At 34.5% G+C, this 24,384-nt stretch overlaps 5 protein-coding genes across 6 annotated transcripts; 3 read left to right on the forward strand and 2 right to left on the reverse strand.

Moving 5' to 3' along the window:
* Positions 1-733: 733 nt before the first annotated feature.
* LOC107946902 (glutamyl-tRNA(Gln) amidotransferase subunit A) lies at positions 734-5,263 on the reverse strand. The gene is made up of 13 exons (XM_041084231.1): positions 5,000-5,263; positions 4,392-4,474; positions 4,197-4,293; positions 3,823-4,047; positions 3,653-3,735; positions 3,456-3,556; positions 3,067-3,190; positions 2,929-2,971; positions 2,584-2,727; positions 2,293-2,463; positions 1,861-2,085; positions 1,275-1,508; positions 734-1,117 (listed from the first exon to the last, which is right to left on the reverse strand). Exons 1-13 carry the CDS (start codon positions 5,180-5,182, stop codon positions 980-982), a joined length of 1,851 nt encoding a protein of 616 aa, XP_040940165.1. The 5' UTR covers positions 5,183-5,263; the 3' UTR covers positions 734-979.
* Positions 5,264-7,899: 2,636 nt separating this feature from the next.
* On the forward strand, positions 7,900-10,060 carry LOC107946903 (inositol polyphosphate multikinase alpha). The gene is made up of 2 exons (XM_016881397.2): positions 7,900-8,051; positions 8,952-10,060. The coding sequence occupies exon 2, from the start codon at positions 8,980-8,982 to the stop codon at positions 9,895-9,897; it is 918 nt and encodes a 305-aa protein (XP_016736886.1). The 5' UTR covers positions 7,900-8,051; positions 8,952-8,979; the 3' UTR covers positions 9,898-10,060.
* A 1,106-nt stretch (positions 10,061-11,166) lies between these two features.
* LOC107946904 (germin-like protein subfamily 3 member 4) lies at positions 11,167-12,266 on the forward strand. Its single transcript, XM_016881399.2, has one exon. The coding sequence runs from the start codon at positions 11,335-11,337 to the stop codon at positions 11,989-11,991; it is 657 nt and encodes a 218-aa protein (XP_016736888.2). The 5' UTR covers positions 11,167-11,334; the 3' UTR covers positions 11,992-12,266.
* A 100-nt stretch (positions 12,267-12,366) lies between these two features.
* Positions 12,367-17,506, forward strand: LOC107946907 (uncharacterized). Of its 2 annotated transcripts, none has more exons than XM_041083308.1 (12): positions 12,367-12,666; positions 12,761-12,871; positions 12,956-13,079; positions 13,321-13,454; positions 13,536-13,680; positions 14,154-14,332; positions 14,403-14,643; positions 14,850-14,948; positions 15,178-15,323; positions 15,499-15,606; positions 15,930-16,018; positions 16,938-17,506. In XM_041083308.1, exons 1-12 carry the CDS (start codon positions 12,598-12,600, stop codon positions 17,446-17,448), a joined length of 1,956 nt encoding a protein of 651 aa, XP_040939242.1. In that variant the 5' UTR covers positions 12,367-12,597; the 3' UTR covers positions 17,449-17,506. The 2 variants fall into 2 exon arrangements, with proteins under 2 accessions (XP_040939242.1, XP_016736890.2); XM_016881401.2 differs by having other exon boundaries at positions 12,375-12,666; positions 12,749-12,871.
* A 153-nt stretch (positions 17,507-17,659) lies between these two features.
* LOC107946906 (respiratory burst oxidase homolog protein C) lies at positions 17,660-23,759 on the reverse strand. The gene is made up of 12 exons (XM_016881400.2): positions 22,863-23,759; positions 22,616-22,772; positions 22,480-22,528; positions 22,264-22,377; positions 21,758-22,183; positions 21,301-21,684; positions 21,113-21,208; positions 20,883-20,998; positions 20,678-20,780; positions 20,519-20,592; positions 18,790-19,346; positions 17,660-17,979 (listed from the first exon to the last, which is right to left on the reverse strand). The coding sequence occupies exons 1-12, from the start codon at positions 23,431-23,433 to the stop codon at positions 17,870-17,872; spliced, it is 2,757 nt and encodes a 918-aa protein (XP_016736889.2). The 5' UTR covers positions 23,434-23,759; the 3' UTR covers positions 17,660-17,869.
* Positions 23,760-24,384: the final 625 nt, after the last annotated feature.

Raw genomic sequence — 24,384 nt, forward strand, 5'->3', positions numbered from 1 at the left:
TCTATATAAAAGATGAAAGAAAAATAGATTTTGAATTTTTTTCAAATCCCGGAAATGAACTTTAATTCTTTGAGTTATCATGTATCTACACATAAACATGATAAAAAAAATAAATTATTCGATACACTCATTTTTTAAATAAATATAATTATTTCATAAATATTTTTTAAAATAAATAATATAACTTTTGGTATAGAGAATAGTGAAATAATAATCAAATGATATAATTGTTAATATAATGAAAAAACTTTTGAAAATGAAGCATGTGATAAATGAGTAGTGAAGTTGGTGTAAGTTAGTTGTATTTTGTTCGTCTGTCAACAACAGTAATTAGCTGCACAAGTCCATGTATGTAGATTCTTATTTCTCTCAATTCATTATTATTTATATTCTTTCATTAGTTTTTTTAGTAATAACTATTAGTTACTTACAGTATTCCAACAAAAGCTAAGTATAATACAAATAGATGGATTTCCTCTCGAGCGAGGTAATATCTAATCTTGAAATCAACTCTAAAAACATAAATTAACATTAAAAAGTTTTTAACACTTTTATCCACACTAAACATTTCAACATAATACAAAATATGCTGCGTATTTATTCCCAATATTTTAGTTAATTCAGATGTGTATAATGTAAACACGGTAAAATACTCGATTATATATTGTTATTATTATACCAATTATTAGACCTAAAGAAGGAAATGAAGTTCTGGGGTAAGTAATACGATGGATTAAACCTGCAAAACTTCCAGCTGAAAATTGAAGTTTCAAACTTTCAATACATCTTATGGTTGCCTACTGAATCAGATGTTTAATAGAATCGTTATATGGCGAAAGAAACAAGGAAAAAAAAAACCTAGACGTGTTATCCGTCAAATCTTGCCATTTTGAACGATGATATTGTTCTCAGGTACAGGTTACAGTCTGGAGCAGGCTTTGACAAATGGTAAGCACTAAAGGGTTTCTTACAAACTTTGTTACATATGCAAGCGTCTAGGAGGGATGGGAACGGTAGGGGGATTGGATATTGTGTCGTTTGGTCCCAGCTCATCTATCGGGGGCCGCTGCTTATGGTGATTTGTTGCAGACTGGTAAGCCATTGCTAAGGCTAATGCCTGCAGTGAGAAAATGGGAGGAATAAAATGAGACACAAAACAGTTGCATTCTGAGATTTCTGATGATTATAGTTACTTTCTATATCCACTGTATGCTACAATCCACATTAGAACTAAAAGTGGATCAAGTCCATGGATCATGGATCCGGAAACTTACGATGTGATCATGGTTAGGAGGAGCATATATGCCCGTGTTGACTGTGGTTCGTCTACGAGTACCAGTTGGAGGTGGATTAGGTATGTTTTTGAACCCAGTCGGAACAACAATTACTGGCAAACCTACGAGATTTCCCATGCATACTCGCTCCCAATCCGTTGCATTTCCAATGAATGCATCAACATTGAAGTTTTCTTTCACTTCTTGGATTAACTTTCCACGAGCTCTTTGTGCCTGTGGAACTTTATAAAAATAGTGAAAATAGAGGGGAAAAAACATCACGAGAAAAAATGAAAAATGATTCTATCTTTTCTCTCTAGATTTCGGATTAAGCGCTATCCACTCCAGTGCTAAATGATCAGACGGGCTACTTTTAGACCTAAATCCCCGATTTCCATGCATTCCTGCTGATGTCCCACATCCTAAATCTCCATATCTTTGAAGACTGTTTCCGGTTTTCCTACTCAAAAATTGAAAGTAAAAGAAGTACGTGTCTTCTAATAGCTCATTAGAAAATGTTTTCAAAAGTTGTATGATTTCATCCAAACTATAATATCAACCAATAATTAGAGAGTAAAAAACAGACCTGCAAATAATCTACAGCTGAAACCACACGTGCACGACGTAACTCAACAGGCCATTGATCTTGAGCTTCATAATCATCATCCTTCCCAGATCGTTGCCATTCATCAAAATGTGCTAACATGTCAACATCCATCGTGAAATTTAGGATGCCTTGAACAGAATCGACAGTGTAGTTCAGTTTGAAAGGAACCACTTTAACACCTTTTGATTCAAGCACATGAACAACCTGGTTTTAGAAAAAAGTCAAGACCTTAAGAGTTACTTCAATAGTTACTTTATATCAAAGTTATTTCTAAGAGAAAAAGATATAATATTGCAGTTCAATCAATTAATTTATAGCAATTCTGACATATGTTTTATTTATTTATTATTGTGCATCTGTTGCGGTTGCATAACTAACTCAAGTTTTAGCCAGATGTTTATGAAATCTAACCTCCATGTCAGCATCGTCAAGATAACCAACTGTAAGCTTTGTGATATCAACAGAGAATGGGTCACCAAAGGGAATGTCTCTTGAAGAAAGATCATCTGGATCTTTCCCTCGAATGACATCTAGAATAACCGCACAATCAGCAGCATTTCGACAGAATGGACCAAGCTTGTCCTGTTAAAAGGAGCGCATAGAAAGTTATTGGAACATCACACCCACTGGCTGGAGCAAAAATGGGGGCTGGATAATTAAATACTTTCAGTCAAAGAAGATTCCTCTCCCTAATGGTATTACCAAGCTTTCTGATAGGCTCATCACACCGGTTCGTCCAACTGAACCAAAAGTTGGCCGCAATGCTGTCACACCACACTGAGATGCAGGGTAAGTAATGGAACCGGCTGTTTCTGAACCAATTGCAAATGGAATCATACCTGTAATGAAAATTTAATTTCTTAGACGAAGCAATGTGCATCTGGTTTAGGTTCAATACTAGATCAACATGTTTGATCATGAAAAAGATTGTTAGACCTAAAAATAGTATGGCTTATTTCATGTTTAGGATAAATACTGGAGGAAATGAATGATAAATTGAACTTAAAATAAAAAAATACCAGACATACCGCAGGCCTGAGACTATGCCAGACTAAGCTTTGCAACAAGAACTGCCCCTGCAGATTTTAACCTGCATTGACAATTCATAAGAGTGAATAATGTCATCTAACTAAAAAAACTTTCCATAAGCTCACAATGATTTCAGTTTTCACTGATGCATAATACCTCTTATACACCCATGCTTCAATATTAAGCACTTGATTTTTGAAAGTTGTTGAACCCCAAGTTGTCTTGTACAGAGGTACTGAGATTATATCCTTCAATCCATAAGGGATGCCATGTAGAGGTCCTAAAATACAAAGTAATATATAACTCTCAAACCAATAAAAAAATTGACAATAAACTAATACAAAAAGAGCTATTTTTTTTTTTAACTTCGTTAAGCAGGCAAGCATTTGCCACCATTCTAAAAAGTTGGATAAAATAATGTAACCTGAACAAGAACAAATTGTGAGCGAAAGAAGTAGAAAATTGCAGCAAATTTATTCTAAAAGTTATTAACATTATGGCCGAAGGTGATAATTGTATAGTGCAGCAAGTTGTTTAAAAGGTACCTAAATGCACTCCTTGAGAGAGCAACTTGTCAGCTTCTTTCGCTTGCTGGTAAGCTAAATCTTCAGTATAAGAAACTACAGATTCAAGTACCGGATTGTATCTGGTATTTTAGCAATAAAGAATCAATGTGTTTGAGGGAAAAAAAGGGTATTAGACATTATAAATGCATAAACATAACCGGATTTTTTATTTCTACCTTCTCAATCTCTTAAGAAAAATTCCCGTAAGCTCCTCAGAAGTAATCTGTTTTTTCTTTATGAGTTCTCCTAGTTTGAGAACCTGATAATAAAGACCGGGAAAGTCGCATACAATAATCAGATCAAAGCCATTTGTTTTCTTTTATAAAAGCTATATCAATTGACTCACACTCATAAAGGCTATATCTTCTTCATTGTTTGGCCTTTGAATGCCGGAAGCTGAAGGATGATTAAACCTGCTGGCCTTGCCTTGTGATTGCTCCTTGCTCCACTCGGGGTTAAAAACCAGAGGAGAAGGGTTATGCAGCCCTCCATTAATAGAAGCAACTAACTTCCTGTTGGCTCTAATTATAGGAATATTGAACTCTTTTGCACCCTTTGCAATCTCAAGAACCTGAAAGAATTAATCAAATTAAAGATGATAATATTAGATAAAGCATACCCACTTCAAGCAGGATTATCTGAAATGAAGTCATAATGCTAAAATTCATCACCTTTATATCGTTAAAGAAATCAGCATCCAATAATGCTAAAATTCATCACCTTTATATCGTTAAAGAAATCAGCATCCAATAAAGTCAACCCATGTCTAATTTGTGAAGCTTCAGTAATGTTTTTCGGACATTCATTGCCATTTTTACTGTCCTGACAAAAGCACAAGTGAAATGCCCATAAAAATAAGGTTAGGAAATAAAGCATACCCACAATGCCTTGCATTTGCTTGTGATGTTTCAATACCTGGGTGCAAGGCTACGAGAATGAATCATAAGGTCCATAACTTTCTGACAAAACATATCCCAGATTATTTTATAGTTTTTCACCTGTTTTACAGATGTTAGGTAAAAGGGGAAAATATCTCCTATAAAAGTGAGTGAAGAGAAAAAAAAAAAGCATAGCACATATGATCATGATCTATGTTTCTCGCACTAAGGTCCAAGTGTTCGACATGAATACGTTTCTAACATTGGTATGCTCAGTTTTTCATGACTTCCCCTATATTTCATTAGTTCATTTTTTGGGTTAAAGTATCTAGGATGGACATATATTAAAAAAGGCTTGATTCTCGAAAATCTTAATAGATCATGGAACCCAGATAAAATAGCAAATTCAGACGTGCCTAAAAGAAGATTCTGACAGTAACTGTAGCTCCTTCAACTGTAAGTATTATGTTCAAATATCAATCATATGCTTTAAAATTATAAGGCAGAATTTATGTTCATAAAGGGAATAAATTTGAAATATCAAATTCAAAGCACGCATCCATCAAGCGGCCTCTCCTCTACAAGTAGATAGACATTGACTAGCTTATGACAACAGCTATAGGAAGACACGGCGAGGGTTTGTACCATTTCTAGGAGAGTGGCTGCTCGACGGCAAGGACAAGTTGGTAAAATAGCTGACTTGTTGACGTTGGTCAACTCTTGTTGGGCTTGAAACTGTGACGGCAAATCTGCAAAAGAATCGGCCAAGGAATAGAAGAGTAGTAAAAAGAGGGAGGCCAAGAAACGTGTCGAAGGCCGAGATGACATGTTCCGACAATTGTCGTGAAACCAAGTCGCTGTGTTCCCAGCGGGTGTTGGGCTTTGCCTCTTCAATGACCGACTGACCGTCAAGCCACTGAATTCGCATCTACATAACTTTATATAAAAGGGACCTTCCATTTTGTCCACACGTGGCAGATTTTTATTTTTTTTACATTTTAGGTCTCTTAGGTTAAATTTGATATTTAATTTTAATCTTTATATTTTTATAATATTATTCAATTTGATATTTAATTTTAATTTTTATATTTTTATAATATTATTAATTAATCTAGATAATTAATATCGTTAAATTTTTATTAAAATCCTATAAGATTAAATCTAATTTAAAAATAAAATTATAAATTATAAAAATCTTAAAAATATAAATAAAAAATTAGATTTTAAAAATATAAAAATTAAAATAAATTTTAATCTCTAAATATTTATTCTATAATTTAATATAATTAAATAATCAGCCTAACCCGAATTATAAGTGCAACATGGTAATTAGAAGTTATTGAAAAATTTGGTGTCTGTGAAGAGCATTTATTTACTTAATTGGCTTTCAACCGAAAAAAGTACTTAATTGGGTTGATTATGGGTTCAATTAAGCTTAATTATGGTAGGTGGAGTGTGAACTGTGAAGGCGTTTAACCATGGATTAAAGCAATTCATTTGCCTCCGCTTGGCATGTTCCTTGACCGACATTGCGCTTGAAATTGACGCCACTGTGGATTATTTAATTTGCACGAAAAACTTAATTAGGGCCCTTCGGATTCCCAGCAAGTTTCAATGAGATGTGTTTAGCACTTTTAATTGGACTGAAATGGTATTTGGGTTGGGAAACAATTAGAGAGAGACCACCACAAGTCATTTTCATTATGCCTACTCTCACTTTTCCTTTTTTAACCATTTATTTTGCATTTCAAACTTTATAATTTTTTTTTATCAAATCACTTTAAAATTAATAAAAAATTATTTTTTTAAATTTTATCGACGTAACATGTATACAGATTGTTTCATAAAATGACATGTTAATATTTAATTAACTTTTAATATTTTTAAAAATAAAAAATAAAAAAATATTTTTTTAAATTAAAAATTATTAAAATTATTTAAAAAGTATGAAATTTATTTTTTAAAAATAATGTTTTTAAATTTAAAAAATTAATTAAATACTGACATGTTATCCACGTGATAATTTATGTGTATGCTACGTCATGAAGTTAACAAACATTAATTTTTTTATTCATTTTGAATTGATTTGAAAAAAAAATTACATGTTCAAAAATTTAAAGAAGCGAAAAATTAAACGAAATACTAAAATAACTTTTATGGTAAAATTGGAGTGCCAAAAAAATTACATTATATTTAGTTCGCTGTAATAAAATAGAACTATAATATAATAGAGCTGTAATCATTAATTTAATTGTTTAGTTGAATAAAATAGAATAAAACTATTATTCTACCATTTTTCTATTATATTTCCAGCTTTTTCACATAATGTCTTTTCTTTCTAATTTTGAAAAATAATGGTAGTTAGTAATTTTTTAACTTAAAAAAATAAGATCTATTTTTATCTAATAAATTAATAAAATATTTATTATATAAGTAATATAGCTTAACTATAAATAAAGAACAAAAATATTATTTAAATAAGATTATCATTATCAATAATTTTTTATTTATTAAAAATAATACTTCATATACAAATAATTTGATATTTTATAATTATTAATTTTAAAACGTTAAACATTTTTTTATTGAAAACGTTAACCATTTTTGAAAAGTCTATTATATATAAAAATTTTCCCTCCTCGCTATTACAATTACAATTTCTGACTTATTTCAAATTACTAATTCTAATTTCACCTTATAGTAATCATTTCAATTTTGTATAAAAAAAATATATCTAAATCATTTATGTTTAAAGTTTTCTTCCTAAAAACTTAAGGTTGTAAATCAAACAATGAATTTGTTTACACTTTCAGTATCATTAATCAATAGATAAGTGCTATAAATTTTCAATACAAAATTTATACAAGTCCCTTTAAATATATATGAATTTGAGACTTACTAACATACTCGGTAAGTATAAGAAATTCCTTCAATTAAAATGTAGTTAAAGATAACATATACAATAGAATAAAGTACAAGATAAAATAGGATCACTTGAAATATGTCTTCAATGCAATCTTAATCCAGTCTTGTATAATCTTATTACTTAATACAATCAAATCCTCAAAATATATTGCTTCAAATGGATTATACTTCGTAGATAAACTATCATATTTCCACAATACAAACCGAACTTATAACCCAAAAAATTTGTTTAAAAATTATTAATTTTTAGACACAGTAAGTTATAATATCTGTCATAGTGTTAGTTACAATAGCCACTTTCATTGATACTACGCAACATACTTAAAATAAGCTTTCCCCAACAATATTAATATTCATACTATATAAAATTTTAATATATGTTTAATTTTTAAATCATGTAAAGTTAATTATACCAAAGATGAAAATATTTTGGAACTTAGTTTTTTCAATTGGTGGTCTGTCGTATTATTAAATAATTTATTTATTTAGTTTCCCCATCACCAAAAACAAATCAACCTTTCTGGATTATTTCAGCTGAAAAAGGAAGGGAACTTTGGGAATCAAAATAAAAGATTTAACTGTTTGACTTTTTTTTTTTTTTTTTTTAAACTGCCTAACCTGCACGTTCATACACTGGATTACTTCAAAACAACGGCCTCGCTCGGATCCTCTCTCCTATTTTCAACCTGGATTTAAATGCAACTCACTTTAAAATTAATAGACACTTGTCCTTATCATATTTCAACCTCCCAAGGCCTCCATCTCTCCCTCCGTGAGTTATTTTTTTGGTGGATCTCTTTCAATTGTGCAGATTTTCATTTCGTTCTTTTTGTTTTTTTTTCTTTTTTGGGTTCGTACGATTCTTGGTTTTTTTTTTGTTGGTACAAACGATTCTTGGTAGTTGATATTAGCTAAGGTCTCCAGGTTTTCGATTAGTCGGTTAGATTCTAGGATTGGGATTTCTTGAACAACGATGTGATTCTGGAGAGATTAGCTTTAGATCTTAAAATATGTAGCCCATGTTTTATTGATTTCTTTCCTTCGAATTTTGGGCTGTTAAATACATTGAATGGGTATTAGCATCACAAAAGAAACAAAACGCCTAAAAACAATGCTATTGCATTGGTACTGCTTTGATGAAATCTGCCTTCATTACTAGCTTAATTGAACTTGAATTTTGGCCAAATATCCCTTTGTTAATCTGACTTCTTTATGCACTTTTTTTTGGGTTAAGTGGGGCTGGTGCTGAAGAGTGTTTGTATAACATGCGAATAAAGTTTCTCTTTTAATGGTTCTTATTGTAGTTTAGAAGTTTAAGACTTTGTATATGTATAAAATAAGTAGTGAGCTTTAAACAGTTTGTACAACTTGAAGGAGACAGTGTTCTCTTAGGAGTTGGGATAGGTTGTTTGCTGCTCATTCCATTTTAGCTGTCTTCCACTTGCATGATCTACTATCTGTAAATGTAAGAAAATGTCTTTTATCTATGCCTTTTATGAAAAGAACTCCTTATCTCTTGAGTTGGTTTCTAAAAGTTCTATCCTTGAAGCACCTTTGGGGACTGGGTTCCTAATTGTTTAAGAACCAAATCAATTGACATTCTGATGGTCGTTTTTCAATTTATGAGTAAATGGAATACTAAGTGAAGAATAAATTTCATCTGTGTTATCAGCTCGACTGCACATTCTAGTTTCTACAGCATGCTTAAGGTCCCAGAGCATCAGGTTGCAGGTCACCTAGCCATTGATGGAAAACTTGGTCCCCTCGTAGATGATTCAGGACGTTTCTACAAGCCTCTCCAGGGTGATGGACGTGGTAACAAGGAGTTGGCTTTCTATGAATCTTTTTCTTCTGATACACGGGTTCCAGAACACATCCGCAAATATTTTCCTGTTTGCTATGGCAGTCAACTTTTGGAAGCATCAAACGGATCTGGCTTGCTCCATCACCTTGTTTTGCAAGATATAGTTTCAAGTCATCGCAATCCATCCATCATGGATGTTAAGATTGGTTCCAGAACATGGTACCCTGAAGCATCTGACAACTACATCCAGAAGTGCCTTGAGAAGGATAGAAGAACCACCACTGTGTCCCTAGGCTTTAGAATAGCTGGTTTGCAGCTATATGAGGGAAAGGAATCAGGATACTGGAGACCAGGAAGGAGGGAAGTCCAGAGTTTTACAGTGTATAATGTCAGATCTATTCTTAGAAGATTTGTTTCATCAAATTCTTCCATTGGTAATGAGAGCTCTGATTGTTTGTTTGCTCCTAGCATATATGGTGGTTCAGCGGGGATTTTGGAACAATTATTGGAGCTGAAAGCATGGTTTGAGGATCAAACGATTTACCATTTTCATTCATGTTCACTTCTCATCTTGTTTGATAAGGAATCTGTTTCAAAGGGAAGTACTCCAGTTCCTGTAATTAAACTCATAGATTTCGCTCATGTTGTGGAAGGTAAAGGTGTTATTGATCATAATTTCTTGGGTGGACTCTGCTCTTTGATAAAGTTTGTTTCCGAAGTTCTCTCTGATTCAAAGGAATCCTTAATCAAAGATTGTGTGGAATCTGAGAAGCCAGGCATTTGTACCGATAATGGAAATTGCCAACAGAGTTAAATTGGAAGGACACCGTTTCCAGAGTTCTTAGTTTGTTTTTTGCTCTGTTTTGAGTGTTGGTTTTTTTTACCCGGGAAAATTGTGATTTCTTTCTTTTTGGTTTAGAGATCGATATTTATGTTTCAATAAAAATTTTCAGAAATGAAGATCCCTTTCTCTTTAACTGTATCACTTTTTGGCATGGTATTAGACATTCAATTTATTGTTCCTGGAGATTGATAGTGGTGGAAAGGCTAAAAGCCAATAGATGCTTCACTGTGATGGAATGCTGTCAAAAAGGTTTTAACAAGCCATGACGGTGGAGACCTTAAGTATGATCCACGTATACCATAACTTAGTCGCTTTTTTTTCCCTTTCCTGTAAATCAATGCCACTTTCGTTTCAACATCATTGCTATGGTCCATTATCTGTCAACACTATTAAGTTTGCTGGAATGCCTGGTTAACAGGTACTAGCAATGTTTGATATGAAAGTCTGCAATATGTGTAAAGATTTCCATCATTACAATGCGATGTTCCAGTAGCTGTTTTGCGATGTATAGTCTTTTATCATTGATGTTTCACTGCAATTGTCCATGTTAACACATAAGGGCATGTGGATGGTTTTTATTTAGTAGTAGAATCACGAGTCATAAATAATACCTACTCAACATAGAACCGAAATATATTCGAATTCATATCAGGATGAATTTAAACAAGACCTCCAAATGACATTGGGCGATCAAGGCACCATGACGGTTTTATAATTACTTTCCATTTCATGGGGCCAGGTTTGACTTGAATGGCCACTAAGTTACCATGATTAAGAAACTGTCAATAACAGAAGGAATAAAGGACATAGAAGAGTAAGCTTTAAGGTTTAGCTTAAAGTTTAGGACACCAAGACTTAGTAACGCCATAAGTGTCTAGATATAGTGCTCCCAGAATTGACTGCACATCTTATTAAAATCGTTTCACTACCAGTGCCCACAAATTATAATTAGACTCATGTCATGTTGCTTCTGCAAGTTGCACTAAGAAGGCAAAGGCCAAGGTTAAGGCTAAGACCTTCGGCCTAAGGCTATCCTGTAGACTCTTTTTCCTTTCCCATTATGGCAAAGAAAAGTTGCAGAGTCAATTAACATCTGAATCATGTTTAGACAAGTTGAAAATATTGGGCCCATGCCAGAGTTTGCTGTTGTTTTCATGAAAGATTGAAGGGAATTATCAGAAAAGAAGACCCATCCTAGTATTTGAAGCATAGATAATCTTTTCTTTAAAGCAACGGACTTCTTGAAATGAAATCCATATGAAACCCAGTAGTGAACTCCAAGCCTAAATGAATAACTTTCAGTTCTTCCAACCTCTAAATGTTATTATATATACAAACACTGCCAATAAAACAAGCTGACATCCATAGTTTCATAAAAGAGAGAAAAAACAGAATAGAAAACCAAGTATGAATCCAACTCTTGTTTTCTTCATCATCATCTTATGCAGTACTTCCATCAGCATTTGCCTAGCAGATAATGATAATCTTCAGGATGCTTGTCCGACCAACACGACAGTTACACGAATGGTGTTCATAAACGGTTTCCCTTGCAAGAACCCTTCAAGCATCAGTTCTGCAGATTTCATGACATCAAATCTAAAACATGCTGGAGATACAGACAACTTTCTTCATTCCTCAGTAAATATAGTCACTGCTGCAGATTTCCCAGGCCTGAACACCCTCGGCCTATCCATCGCTCGAACCGACCTCGATCTGGATGGTATGGTAATGCCTCATTCTCACCCCAGAGCCACTGAGTTATTCTTTGTTCGCAAAGGCATCGTTCTTGCAGGTTTCATTGACACCAACAATACTCTCTTCGAGTCCTTAATCAATGAAGGAGATGTGTTCTTGTTTCCCAGGGGCCTGCTCCATTTTTGCATGAACGCTGGTTATGAGCCGGCCATTGCGTTCTCTGTGATGAATAGCCAGAACCCTGGTGTGGTGAGCATTGGTGGCGCCGTCTTTGAGACTGACAAACTACTGATAGATAAGATTATAAGAAGATTGATCTCTGTTCGGGGAACAAATATGGCTAACTTTTCCAAAATTCATATCCAGTAAAAGCCTTGGAAACATGTGTTTTAAGTACATGGTTTTTCTACTGCACGAGGTCAAAAATTGCAACCTGTGATTTAAAAAGTGCTTAATTATTTGAGTGATTTGATGTTTCACTTTGTAGAAAAGAAAGTTCTTTCTTGGGAATCTGCCTTTTAGTCGATGTATAGTATTAATTTTCTCTTGTATTTAGAGTCATAATTAATGTCTCTAAATCTTGATTTGTTTGAAATGGTATTGTGTTGAATAATGATTTTTTTTAAAGAAAAAATTTATATATTCGAAAAGAAAAATAATTATGTAAGAAAAATATAAAGTTTATGTAAAATGAAAAAGAGTTTTGATAAAAATATCATCTCATATTTGGTAAATAAGTTATATTAATAGTGTTTTTTTTAAACAACTGAAAAAGAGGGGAAATGCGTAAAAAAAGAAAAGAAAAAAGAGAGAGCCATATTCTTAAAACCAATAAAATTCAGGCGGTGAAACAGAAATATTTTATCCTCTGTATAAAATAAAATTTCAAAATCGACATTTCGTCAAGCAATATTACGCGCCAAACCATAGCTCCGAAAATCAACTGAAAGAAGAACCGAGGCAGAAGAAAAGTCAATGGTTCTCGTTTGTTTTTTGCTGGATCTACGAAGCCTCTCGCCTCCATTGCTTAGAGACATAAAGCAGGTAACCGATCGCACAACCTGAAAATCGGAATTTGCTTTAAATTGAATCGATCAATTAAGAAATTTAGTTGCGATTTTCGCAGTCACTGTTACAGATGGCTAATTTCTACACTATTTCATCGAATTGGAGGAATAAATTAGATTCTCTCAGAGATAGAATCGGTTTGTGCTACGTCATCAAAAACCGCATTTCTTCTTCCGATGAGGTAACACGTTTTGATTTAATTGGAGATTCCAATGGATGAGATGTTTTTTTCAATTTCGACTTAAATCTGATGCATTGTCAACAGCTAAAGGTGGCGTATGGTCCGAGAGGAGACTATAGTCTTCGTGATTTTCACCATGCTGTTAATAGTTTGCCCACCGATTCGTTTTCCCCTGTGATCAATGAGTCTGGATCTATCTCTTGCTACGGTCTAGCTCTCTCTCTCTCAAGATGCTTTGGTTAGAAAACTGGAAGTGAAATGAAAAATTTATTAGGTTTTGATATAAATGTAACGACAATTTTCAAGAGTTAAAAACTATATGTTTCGAAATTTCAATTTTATGAAAGCAATATATCGAAATCAATGTTACATGTTATTTATTTATTCATTTCAAATCAAGTATAATTTTGTTTGTGTTTGCTGATTTTTCCTTAGATTATATTTAGCAGATATGAAACTTGCAAGTGTTTTGAGTGATCAAGTTCTATATTCGTGGGGAGGAAGAGATATCGTGCGAAAAGTTATTGTGTTGAGTTCATGTTTACCTGAAACTATAGACTCTGCCCTGAAAGAAACTCTTACGGTGAGCAATATATTACCACAGTTGGGATTTGTATCCCTTCGGTTTTGTTGAAATCACTTTCAACCTCGGTTTTCTGGCCAGGATGCTGCAGATAAGTGTGTTTCTGTCGAGTTCATTTTGCTTGAGCAAAGATCAAACCATCTTAGTGATATAAGGGCGAATATCAACACCTTTTCCAGATGTATATCTGATCTTGATAACTGCTCCTTTCAGTGCTGCCTTCCAGGTTACTCTTCCCCTGCATGTCATTTAGAAAATCGGCTCTAAATTTCAAGGTGTTTTAAGTTTTAACATTTATGATCAGCTTTAGAGTTCAACAAGTCTTTAACATTTATGATAACAGATTCAAATTAAAACAAAATATGGGACTTCTATCTTCGTAAGTGTCTTGAATCACCATTATGCTTGCTGTGGTGAAATTGAAGCTTCAGTTGGAGGCAAATGCATCTTTCAAAGTCTTGACCAGGTTTCACAGAAATATTGAAATCCTTAAAACTGATTGAGGATTTCGTTCCAGGCACTGTCATTGTTGTTGAGATATTTTGCATCTTGTGCTTGAACCCTGATTTCAAAACAATTGTGTACTATTGTTAACAATTTCAAGCTACATCAGATGTTTAGTAGGTTAAGCCAACTGAGACACTAGATTATCGTATAAATATGTAAACCTTTGATTTAATATTTTATCAACTTTGACAGAGGTCAAAGTATTTCATGGCTTGGTGAAACGATGGCTACAAGATCTAAGGGATGACATGGAAGAGCCATTGCAAGCTCATTTTATCTTTAATAGTAACCTTGCAGGTTCGGTGAAGCAGATATCCTGCAATTTATCTGCTTCTGTCAATCATATAATTGATGGATTCAACCCTTGTAAGGTACTCAACATGTATCTTAATTCAACCCTTTAGCAAGCAGAATAACAGTCCTTCGATCCACTACCTATAGACATGCAGGTGCCATGGTGTTCCATTGGGCAATTCAGAAAAAACTAGGATTGAAAGGCCTTCTTGTCAAGTCTCTGGCCATGAACTTGGGGCTTTTGATGTGATTCAAAATTCTGTGAAGGTTGGAGAAAACGCTATCCTATTTATGCCCTCTTTTCAGAGCTCTATGAAACTACAACAGGCTTCTTCACCTGTCAACTTCAATATAATAGACAGAACCAACTTAGGGTCTTTGAGTGAAGGTAAATCTCAGTATGAAGTTCGTTTTGTCATCTTTGTGGATATCTTGCAGTTATTGCATCTTTTAAAAGGATTCTTGGTTATTAGATAATTTAAACTGCTGGTCCAGGCAATTTCCCTGAAATATAGGAGCTTGATGGAAATGCTGCTAGTATTTTATTTATACGATGCCTTGGTTCATATTCTCCTTTATTGGAATTCTACACAGGACTTATATTTGGAAATCCCTATTTTGTAACTCCATCGGCTTCTCCAGAGATAGAAGCTGCTTCAGATGAAATGGATCAGCTAGAATTGAATGCTCAAGGTGCGTGGAAGTCCTTTTGTTTGCTATCATTCTGCAATGTAAATGTTTAGTGAGTTAGTTTTTCTGTGATTTCTGACTTTGCCTTAATTGCAAACTTACCTCGAGTTTTAATACCATTAGAAGTTCTTGTTATATACAATTGTGAGAAAGAATTTTAATGTAAACTGTTCTTCCTTTCTTTTCAACCTTTTTATTATTTCATTTTCCTGATCCAAATACAATTTTTCAGTTTTCAAAGGGCTTTGCAGTGCTCTACATTCAATGGATCAAGGCTTGATATGCTCTTCAAATTGCAATGTAGAAACTATGAGGGAGGCGACATTCAATTGCTATTATATTCTTCAACCTTCAGATAATGGACCAATGCTTCTCAGGGTGCACATTAATCTACTTCATTATTAGTTGATGTTCTATCTGTTCATTTCTAAATAATATTTGTAGTCCGGTATCTTCATTGTAATCCAGTAATCCTCCAAATAACTTTTTGCTTCTTGCGAACAGAGTTAAGCTCAGCTGGTAACTATGTTGTTTGATGCTTTAAAACTTTCAGCGCCTTGCTGGATCAGAGGAAGTCTTGCCTTTTTCTGACGTCAATCGATTTGTTGCTCACTCAGTGCCTAAGGAGATTGAGATTTCCATTCAGTCCTCCTTATCCAAGGTAAAAAGTTTTCCTTTGACGTTTTTCTTCAGTCCCCGTTCTTTTATTTGTTTAATTTCACGTTTGTTCAGAGTCAATGTTCTTTGTTGTTCAAGCTCCATAATACTCACCCCCGAATCTCAGCAACTATAGTTAAAATATTATGTATGAATATCGAGTTGTGCCACTTGGATTTGGTATGGAAGCTGTAAATACTTTCGATGTATCATGGGATACAGCTGCACTCACACACTCCATGTTGTTCTTACTTTTGCCAAGTTAGTATTTGATTACTGGCATGTTCAAATTTTGCTCCAATTTCGTGATTTTTGACTCTTTGGCAGTTGGAATCAAGAGACTACAGTCCAGTCCTGTATGATAGAGGCTTCCATCAAAAACTTAACTTGCTTGTAAAGGAAAGCTTACAATTTGGGTAATCTCACTTGCATCTTCTTCGAACTGCCCATACACATGGTCATTAGAAATCTAGGTTGTTCCGACTGTTTAATTTTTTGAAGTACTCATATTCACCTGGTGCATATTTGGACATAGATATAGTGGTATGACCCTCCAAAGAATCTTAATATAAGAAAATACTTAGAAAAAATTTGAATATATTCGTATCCAACGCTCTCTGTCTTAACATGCTTAGAAACAAATGCATATATGCATGCATTTGTTTTCCCCATTTTATGACTCAAGATCTTTTCTCTTTTTATTTTTCTCCCCCACTTTATTCGTTGAAGATTTCTAACAACTTCAGAGTAGATGGCGAGTAATTATCAAGGCCTAATAGTGGTTAAAGATCTTTTCTGTAAACATTCAGATCATAAATTTTAGAAAGAATAATGCCTTATGTTAGTATAATTTTGTTTGCAAGGAAAACGAGGTGGGTTTTATATTACATGGATACTAGAAGATTTCATAATATTGCCTCATTTTCAGCAAAGATCTTGTTTTAGATCAGCTTCCTGCCTAGAGTGTTACTTGGAATACAAAATTTGTTAATTTTTTAGTATGTTTGTGTTGCAAATTGCTGTTATTATTGCATTATTCGGATAATTGATTTTTTTTTATTAACACCATAACATGAACTAATTCCTTTATTTTCGTAACTATATATCTAAGCTTTCTCAACTCATCACTTATGTTATCCGGACCTGGTTGAGTACCGGATAAAAGTATGAGTATTCATTTGTATTTTTGTATCAAAATGTGTATGGCATTTTTTTAAAAGAAAAACAAAAAAAGTTTAGGTATTACAATTCAGCATGGAGTGAGATTGAAGGGTGAATGACTGAATGCTGAATGATTTCTGATATTTTGTTTCATTGATGACGTGAATATTCTAGGTGTGTAGCTCCTAATCGGAATGATGCAACATGTGAACCAAACCCAACCAACCCTGACTCAACCGAAGTGAATGCACGACCAATTTCATCAGTCGGTGTCATGGTAGTATACGATGAGATGTCACAGCTAGATCAAACAGCTGAAGAACGCAAAAAACCAACTTCAATTGCTGAAGAATGGGAGCGGCTAGTTGCCAATGAAGCTCCGGTCAAGTATTCTCCCACCAAACCCAAGTCAGGTCAATCGGTTATACTTCTATCCTCACCGGACAACAGCAAGCTGCTCGATATAAACACGACAAGGATACTAGAGAGGCTGGAGTTGCCAAGACAGTTAAAATCAAAGCAAGGCTCTCCCGGCAACAACAGCAGCAGAATCTTAGATGTTGCCAACATGTCAATGAAGAAACCTCTGATCCCTTTCCAGCCCAATCAGGCTGCTGATCAAGGCGTGACATCAAGCCAACTAATCAGGCCCAGTTTTCAGAGGCTAAAACGAAAACACAAATAAAAGGTAGAGCGCCTAAAGCCCCTCGTTAAAAAAGAGCATGTTTTGATGTGCAAAGTGACTATGGGTTACGCACTAACGCTTACGTGCTTTCTTCTCATCAAACACCAGAATCTCTTTTTAAATCTCAATCGACCAACGCACTATCGTTTGTTTGCCCTCAATTGTTTTCAACAGAAAAGAAAGGCAATTTTTATATTGAAAAAGAATAGTATGAACATGCGAAAATTTTAAATTTATTGGATTAGAAAACTTAGATGCAAGATTACAAAGAAGAAAAGCAATTTGTAAACGGAGGGGTCCAAGATCTTTGTACAATTGAGAGACACAGTGGGATGAAGGTGCATGTAACTGTCTCTAGAGTCTGGTGAGCTCCAAAGCATTTCTTTTTTAGGTTCTCCTTATCCGGGACCCTGGCATGGGATTAAAAGTTCTCTTTATGGAAATCAAACTTGGTGGACGTCTTGTGGGAGAAATCTGAAGCTAGCTGGCGAAGGTCTTTTGTCAGCGCCGGTGCCCCACAATAAAAAACCCCTGCCAATAACATTCCGCAACGTTATTGTCCGATTATTGGTTGTGTTGTTTATCTTTATCATGAAAAGCACTAACATCCCATGCGAATGTAAGAAGCAATGTATTTTTTAATATATCAACAAATCACGTGATATTCATTTGTTAAAAACAATGTTAACTTGACCTTTAAAAAAACAGTGTTAACTTTATATATTTTCACAAAATTTTGTTGAGATTGCATCATATGGTTGTTCTATACACTAATAAAGCATTAATTTACATATTAATAATATAAAAAATATAAATCAAGCTTTTTTTTAAATAAAATATAAATTAAGTTATTAATTATTATAAATGTGAAAATATTTATTTGTTAAATAAATATTTATATTTATGAAAAATCATAGTAGATATTAATATCATAGTTGTAACAAGCAATGGCAACACAGTTGCTAATATTAACCTTTTTGCAAAGTATATCTTTTGTTCATTTTCAAAAGGTATATATCTTTTTATTGTTTTTTAGACAAGGGACAAAAGAGCTAGCAAAACATTGCTTTAATGAATAAAGCAGCTAAATAAAAAGATAGAAGATAATGGAGTATCTAAAGTTAACAGTTAAGAGGAGATCTTTTTAAAAGCAAGGTGATTTCTTCCCTAACTCTTTTAACTTTATCAATTATTTCATGTAAAAGTATGTTAATTAATTCCATGTTAAGTTATAGGCTTATAGCCATTGATGTAAGCATTTTTAATTAGGTCTAATGTAGGATAATATCTAAGTGTATGAAAAAGAAAACAAAGGCTTGGCGAAGTGGTGGGTGAACGTACCCACTCGAGAGTTGTTGTGATTGACAGCAATGTGCTTGTAGACACTGCGCCAATTAGGCTTGGCGAAGTGGGATTTTACTCTCGTACCAGAGACGATGTCGACCCCATTTTTAGCATGATTGAGTGATTGAAGCATAGTAATGAGAGCCGAGCGAGCATCGCCTTCTTCGTACACACTTGTGCAGTAATTATGAAGCTCGATTACATGGTTACGGTCCATTTCAGCCACTTCATTCATTATCCCTTTGAACCAATCGAAGGAACCTTGTTCCCTCGTCACCCAATAAAAGTATGCCCTCCTTGTCTTGAAGTTTTCTTTCCTTTTTGAACTTGGTGATGTAGAATTCGTTTTATTAACCCCGTTTCCTTTCTCTATACCACTACTTTTCTCTTCTTCTTCCTCTTCTTCCATGGCCCTGATGTTATTCACTATGTCCTTCACAATGCTAATCATGGGGGTTGCTCCAATCCCCAAACCCACCAACAAAACCACTTCGTATTTCTTGTAGTCTTGTGCCGGTGCTCCATATGGTCCATCGATTAACACTCTTGGGAAACTGTTCAAAATCATCAATCACATTGAAGTGTATTACATTCTCTTTCTTAGCATATTACTTGTCACGTGAAATTCACAAGCACCAAGCGCAGAAAATGACATTTTGATTACACTTTCCAGTTTCCATTGTTTTAAAGCAGATAGACACCATGTTACCAATTTTTTTCTTCATTACCAAACAAATGATTATTAGTTCATAATTCAGAGTTTTGAAATTGTTGTCTTTAGCTTTCTTAGGAAAATCCAAGTTTTCAATGGCCTAGCTAGAAGCCTAAAGCTGAAATTTATATTCTCTTTTATGATCTTGATGCTGAGATTCTTGTCTTCTTGCTTATAGCCGACAGATATTTAATAAAAAAAGAGAGAGAGAGAACTAATGAAATATAGAAGTCATTTCTGATTTCATATGGCATATAGCATCACATGTCAAGGAGAAATGACGGAAAAAAAAGAAGACGAGAGATTTCTAAAGCAGCCAATGTCAGGGAGCATGAACATTGAACACCATTCCTTAGTAAAAAAAGAAAAACTAATTAAGATTATTAAATTAAAGTTTGGGTTTTAAATAAAAATCTGAATTGATCATCGACTTCCTTATTAAACTATCTTTTGTGCTAATCAGAAAAGATCATAAGGGTCCATATGTGCTGTAAAAGAAGCGCAATTATGAAATTGAGTGGGGCCAGATTAGTTGTGATGGGGTAAGGTGAATTATTATCATACATTACCTTCATCAATTATCTTTTATTCTATCAAACAAGAGACTGCCAAATCTCATTTCTGATTAGTTGCTAGAATTTGCTTGCTTTTCTTCAGCCATTGACAAGCATTAATATGTGTTGTAAAAAAATTGAGTAAAATTATTTGAAAACAATCACAAGTTAGGTGTCATGATTCTCTAAACAAAGCATAAAAAGGAGTTGTATAGAACAACTCCTATTCAATCTGATTAAATTAATAAGGTTTGTTTGACCTAAATAATGCTTATCACGTATGCAGCATTAACCCCAAATTGTTTAAGCCTAAAGATCGATATTAACCTTGACTCCTTCAGACATGCCTTACATCACGTTCTTCTGTTTATTCTATTTTCTTCTTTATTTTTTGGGGTTACTGTTGTGTTGGCCATGTTTTTGTTGATATAAAATCAAATTGCCAAGTTGAATGACTTACTCTGGGATGTTAGTTCCATGCACGGAGTCGGCTCTAAGGAGGCCACTTTTTCCATTAGTAGGTTGTTGACACACCTGGAAGCACAATGTTAGTTGAACATAAATCCCTGACAGGCGACAGCCATTGACAATATGTTCCAAGATGGTTGTTGAAACATACCTCCGAAAACACTGTCCTGAGTTGTCGAGTCCAGTCACCAAGTGTCCTAATATGCACACTTAGATAGTCATCTCCGGGAGCTGAAGTAATAGAAAAGGGGTGCCTGTTTCTCATGTGACAAATCAATGTCATTTTAATGAAGATCAGACAAAAAATGGTCATTAGTTACTGGATATGTTCTGTTTTGAAGGCCAAGGCAAATTACCATTCAAATGGAGACACTGCAGCACAGTTGACAAACATGTATTGTCCACTTTTGTATCTAAATCCATGGGGCCTTGACATTTGAAGTGCCAATACATTTCCAGGATAAACAGCAACCTGTAAATTTTCTACGACATATTAGGAATCCCCAATTCGAACCCGCAAAGTTGTTGAATGCCACCTGGGGTTAAACTTGAGTTCGATCATATGTAATCATGATAGATTGCTTACCTTTTGTATTGTAACAGCCTTGATGCTTGACCTAAGCAGCCTTGTCAATCTTTCACATGAATAAAGAATAATTGGAACTGCCAAGTACATCCAAGTCTGTCCATTTCCAATAAAAATGAAATTAGTTTTGGATAAATTAATATCAATTACCTTAACAGAGATGTTTGGGGATTTTGACCATTGCTTACCGTTTTCTTGTACCATTTCTTGGTCAAGAAGAGCTTAATTCCATGTACAATAAGGAGAGTGTAAACAATGACAAACAGATGGTGGGAGTACCAGAAGGCATTGAAGCCACTTAGTTTCTTTAGATGCTTTGGGAGGTTGATCCGACCCCGCCTGAAACACGGTGCTGCTAGCGTGAATGCAATGGCCATTAAAATCACCATTAGTACCCCAGTTATTCCTTCAACGTGCTCCACAAAATGCCAGTAACTTTTGGCTTGTTCACCAAAATATTGTTCCATTGGTACATATTCATCAGGAGTGGCATGAAGCAGGCGAGGGAAATCACATGCTATATGGGCAATCCCATGTATGGCAACCCCAAATGCAACCCCCACTGCTATAACCTGCAATATGTTGAGAGCAATCAAAACAAACTTCATAGTTCAACTTAGCTTATAAAGACATGTTCTTTGTTACCTTGTGGAAGTTAAGGTTATCATCGAAAGGAACGACAACGCCTAGTTTCGTCTTGTTTCTTAACCAGGTGAGGGTGTTACGACATACCGGTAGCAGTATCAGTGCCATGTTCAGTTTAATTGTCTCAGCTGCACCTTTGGCAAAGCAAACACAATTCCCCAGTACTTTAAATACATCTTCCCTCCTTTGATATTCGATGTATTTGTATGCAAACAACCCACACATAACTGCAATCCATAAAACCATCACCCAAGCTCTCTGCCAGTTATCTTGCAAGAAATACTTGGTGTTCCTGCAGAATCTCCTAACTGGATTACCGTCATATGTAGGCTTAAGCTTTTGGCTTAGCATTTGGCTCAATTTCCGGCTTTCGCCTCGTACTGACTGGTTTGGTGCTTGCAGCAGAAGCATTTCTAAGTTGTTTATCTGTTTAAAACATAAGATTTCTGGTTATGGAATTGAAGCTAAAAACCAAACAAAAATTGTAAGCAGCGCTTGAAATTTACCATGATGTACCCCAGGCGGTCTGGGTCTAATTCTTCCATAATCAAAGCTGCATATTCCTCAGCTTGTTTCTGGATATTTGAGAGTCTGTTTGCAGATGCACTGAGACTAATAATCTGTAAAAAGTAAATCAACATTTCAGAAATATATCAGGTTCTTGGTAAATCTATCAACATATTACTTTTAATAGCCGCAAGCAATTGATTCATATGCCATACTTCTTTGACTTCTTGTTCTGTTATTCTTCCATCTGCATCTTTATCCACCCTGCATTCTATCTTGAGTGAATCATTTGATTTAAGACCAAACTCTAAATAAAGAACTTATGTAAGAAACCATAATTAACAACTTTACATGTCGAAGAAAGTTTGAAGGCGAGCATCGAAGCTTTGATTCGAGATCTGATCCCAAAACTCTTTCAGATGAGCCTTATCGATGGAATCACCATGAATTTTTCGTTTTCGAGCAAGTGCATCGAACAACTGCAGCGCAAACTCCTTAGACTCCATTCCTGCCATTGATTTTCACTCAAAAATTCTCACTGAACTAAAACACTTGCATATCATAAATACTCAAAAAAAGTTGAAAGCAATCTGCATACCTATGCATTCGCCGAACCGGGAACGAGGCAAAACTCCATTGTTGGAAGCAGTGATATCATCAAACCGCTTCTCAACAGCCTCCCATCCATGTCCACATTCATTCTTGCTAATGAACTTTAGGCCCATGAGAGCATGAGCCGCAGCGGATTTAGTCCGATCGAACCGAGCAGGCTTCTTGGAGAAAGATGTCAAGCGCTTGAGTTCGTGTCCCACCTGCCTAATCTTGGCCGAAGCATTCCTCACCACGTTAGATTTCTTCTCCAGACCTTTAGCCAGCAAACTCAGCTCAGGATCTTCCTGCAAATCACCACCATTTGCAGCCTTTACGCTCTGAACCGCCACCGAATCGGCAGTAACATCGAGGGTGATCTCAACGTAACGGTCGTCCTTGGAAGAGCTGGAGTCTGGAATGTTAAAGTGGGCAGTTTTCTTCCCTGCTGCAAACTTTTTGTTTAATGGTCCGCTCAATGGACCACTATGGGGCACTTTCTCGGACCCTAAAACATCTGTATCAGAGTAATGATGTCGATGGTGGTAACGGTCTCCATCCTCAGAACTCATTTTCTCCATGTTCCTCGATTCCCAATTCGCCAGTACAATATTTTCGACAGCTAGATATGATATAGCTATAAACAATCTGAAAACTGGAAGAAAACGAACACAATATGCACAACAATTCCAATTTGCTTGGCCTGTTCTGAATATATATATTATTTCTGGGTTCTGCAGGTTTTATCAGTATATGTATATATAGGGCTTGAGCTAGAGAAATGAAAGTTTGACCAGGGAATGATCAATGTATTCCTTTGTGACGGTTAGATGGGTGCGCCATTATCATCAGACAATGACTTGCATGGGCTTGATAGTAATCTCCATTTGAGCTTGAAAACAAACTCGTTAGATAGATGCAAATACAGATAAATTATATTATTTTATGGACGATTTTGTTATTTTTATATATTTTACACAAATAATAGTATTTGAACTAAAGTTTCTATAACTTTCAACAATCTAGTATTTATTGTAAGAATTAAATGATAAATTATTTCATTTTTCTCATCATAATATTTATTGTTTTAGTGTTCTTTAAACCAAAAATTTACTAAAAAGTAATCAACTACAAGCTGCCATGTGGCCTAGAAAAACAATATAAATATCAATATGAAGAAAAAGAGATATAAGTTGAAAAAGCAAATTATTAATGTTGATAGGAATCTTAATTCAATTAACATTACATTGTTGGAATTTAAATGTATAAAAATGCATTTATCTGGAATTGTGGCTAAACTTTTTTAAGTATGGTACAAAGAAAAGGTTAATTTATTATTGAAACTTATTTTGTTCTACATAATTGTGGGAATTGATTAGAAGAAAAGTAATAATTTTTTATCTAAAACTTTTCTGTTCAACAACTGATTTGGAAGATTCATATTTTAGCTTTTCTACAACCTGCATTCAACATTCTATTTTACTTTCTTTTCTTTTTTTTTTAACATTTTTCCACCCTAAAGAGTTTAGAGT

This window comes from Gossypium hirsutum, chromosome A12 (genome assembly GCF_007990345.1).
Source record: "Gossypium hirsutum isolate 1008001.06 chromosome A12, Gossypium_hirsutum_v2.1, whole genome shotgun sequence".
NCBI lineage: Eukaryota > Viridiplantae > Streptophyta > Magnoliopsida > Malvales > Malvaceae > Gossypium > Gossypium hirsutum.

What these genes read in the sequence shown, in the direction of transcription:
- LOC107946902 (XM_041084231.1), bottom strand. Translation starts at nt 5,182, where the DNA reads ATGTCATCTCGGCCTTCGACACGTTTCTTGGCCTCCCTCTTTTTACTA. An exon ending in TTTCTTAAGAGATTGAGAAG is followed by an intron (nt 3,557 to 3,652) that starts GTAGAAATAAAA and finishes CTAAAATACCAG; the next exon opens with ATACAATCCGGTACTTGAAT. An exon ending in TTGACGATGCTGACATGGAG is followed by an intron (nt 2,086 to 2,292) that starts GTTAGATTTCAT and finishes TTCTAAAACCAG; the next exon opens with GTTGTTCATGTGCTTGAATC.
- LOC107946903 (XM_016881397.2), top strand. Translation starts at nt 8,980, where the DNA reads ATGCTTAAGGTCCCAGAGCATCAGGTTGCAGGTCACCTAGCCATTGAT.
- LOC107946904 (XM_016881399.2), top strand. Translation starts at nt 11,335, where the DNA reads ATGAATCCAACTCTTGTTTTCTTCATCATCATCTTATGCAGTACTTCC.
- LOC107946907 (XM_016881401.2), top strand. Translation starts at nt 12,598, where the DNA reads ATGGTTCTCGTTTGTTTTTTGCTGGATCTACGAAGCCTCTCGCCTCCA. An exon ending in TGCTTAGAGACATAAAGCAG is followed by an intron (nt 12,667 to 12,748) that starts GTAACCGATCGC and finishes CGATTTTCGCAG; the next exon opens with TCACTGTTACAGATGGCTAA. An exon ending in TGGATCTATCTCTTGCTACG is followed by an intron (nt 13,080 to 13,320) that starts GTCTAGCTCTCT and finishes TATATTTAGCAG; the next exon opens with ATATGAAACTTGCAAGTGTT.
- LOC107946906 (XM_016881400.2), bottom strand. Translation starts at nt 23,433, where the DNA reads ATGGAGAAAATGAGTTCTGAGGATGGAGACCGTTACCACCATCGACAT. An exon ending in ACCGCCTGGGGTACATCATG is followed by an intron (nt 22,184 to 22,263) that starts GTAAATTTCAAG and finishes TGTTTTAAACAG; the next exon opens with ATAAACAACTTAGAAATGCT. An exon ending in ATAACCTTAACTTCCACAAG is followed by an intron (nt 21,685 to 21,757) that starts GTAACAAAGAAC and finishes AACATATTGCAG; the next exon opens with GTTATAGCAGTGGGGGTTGC.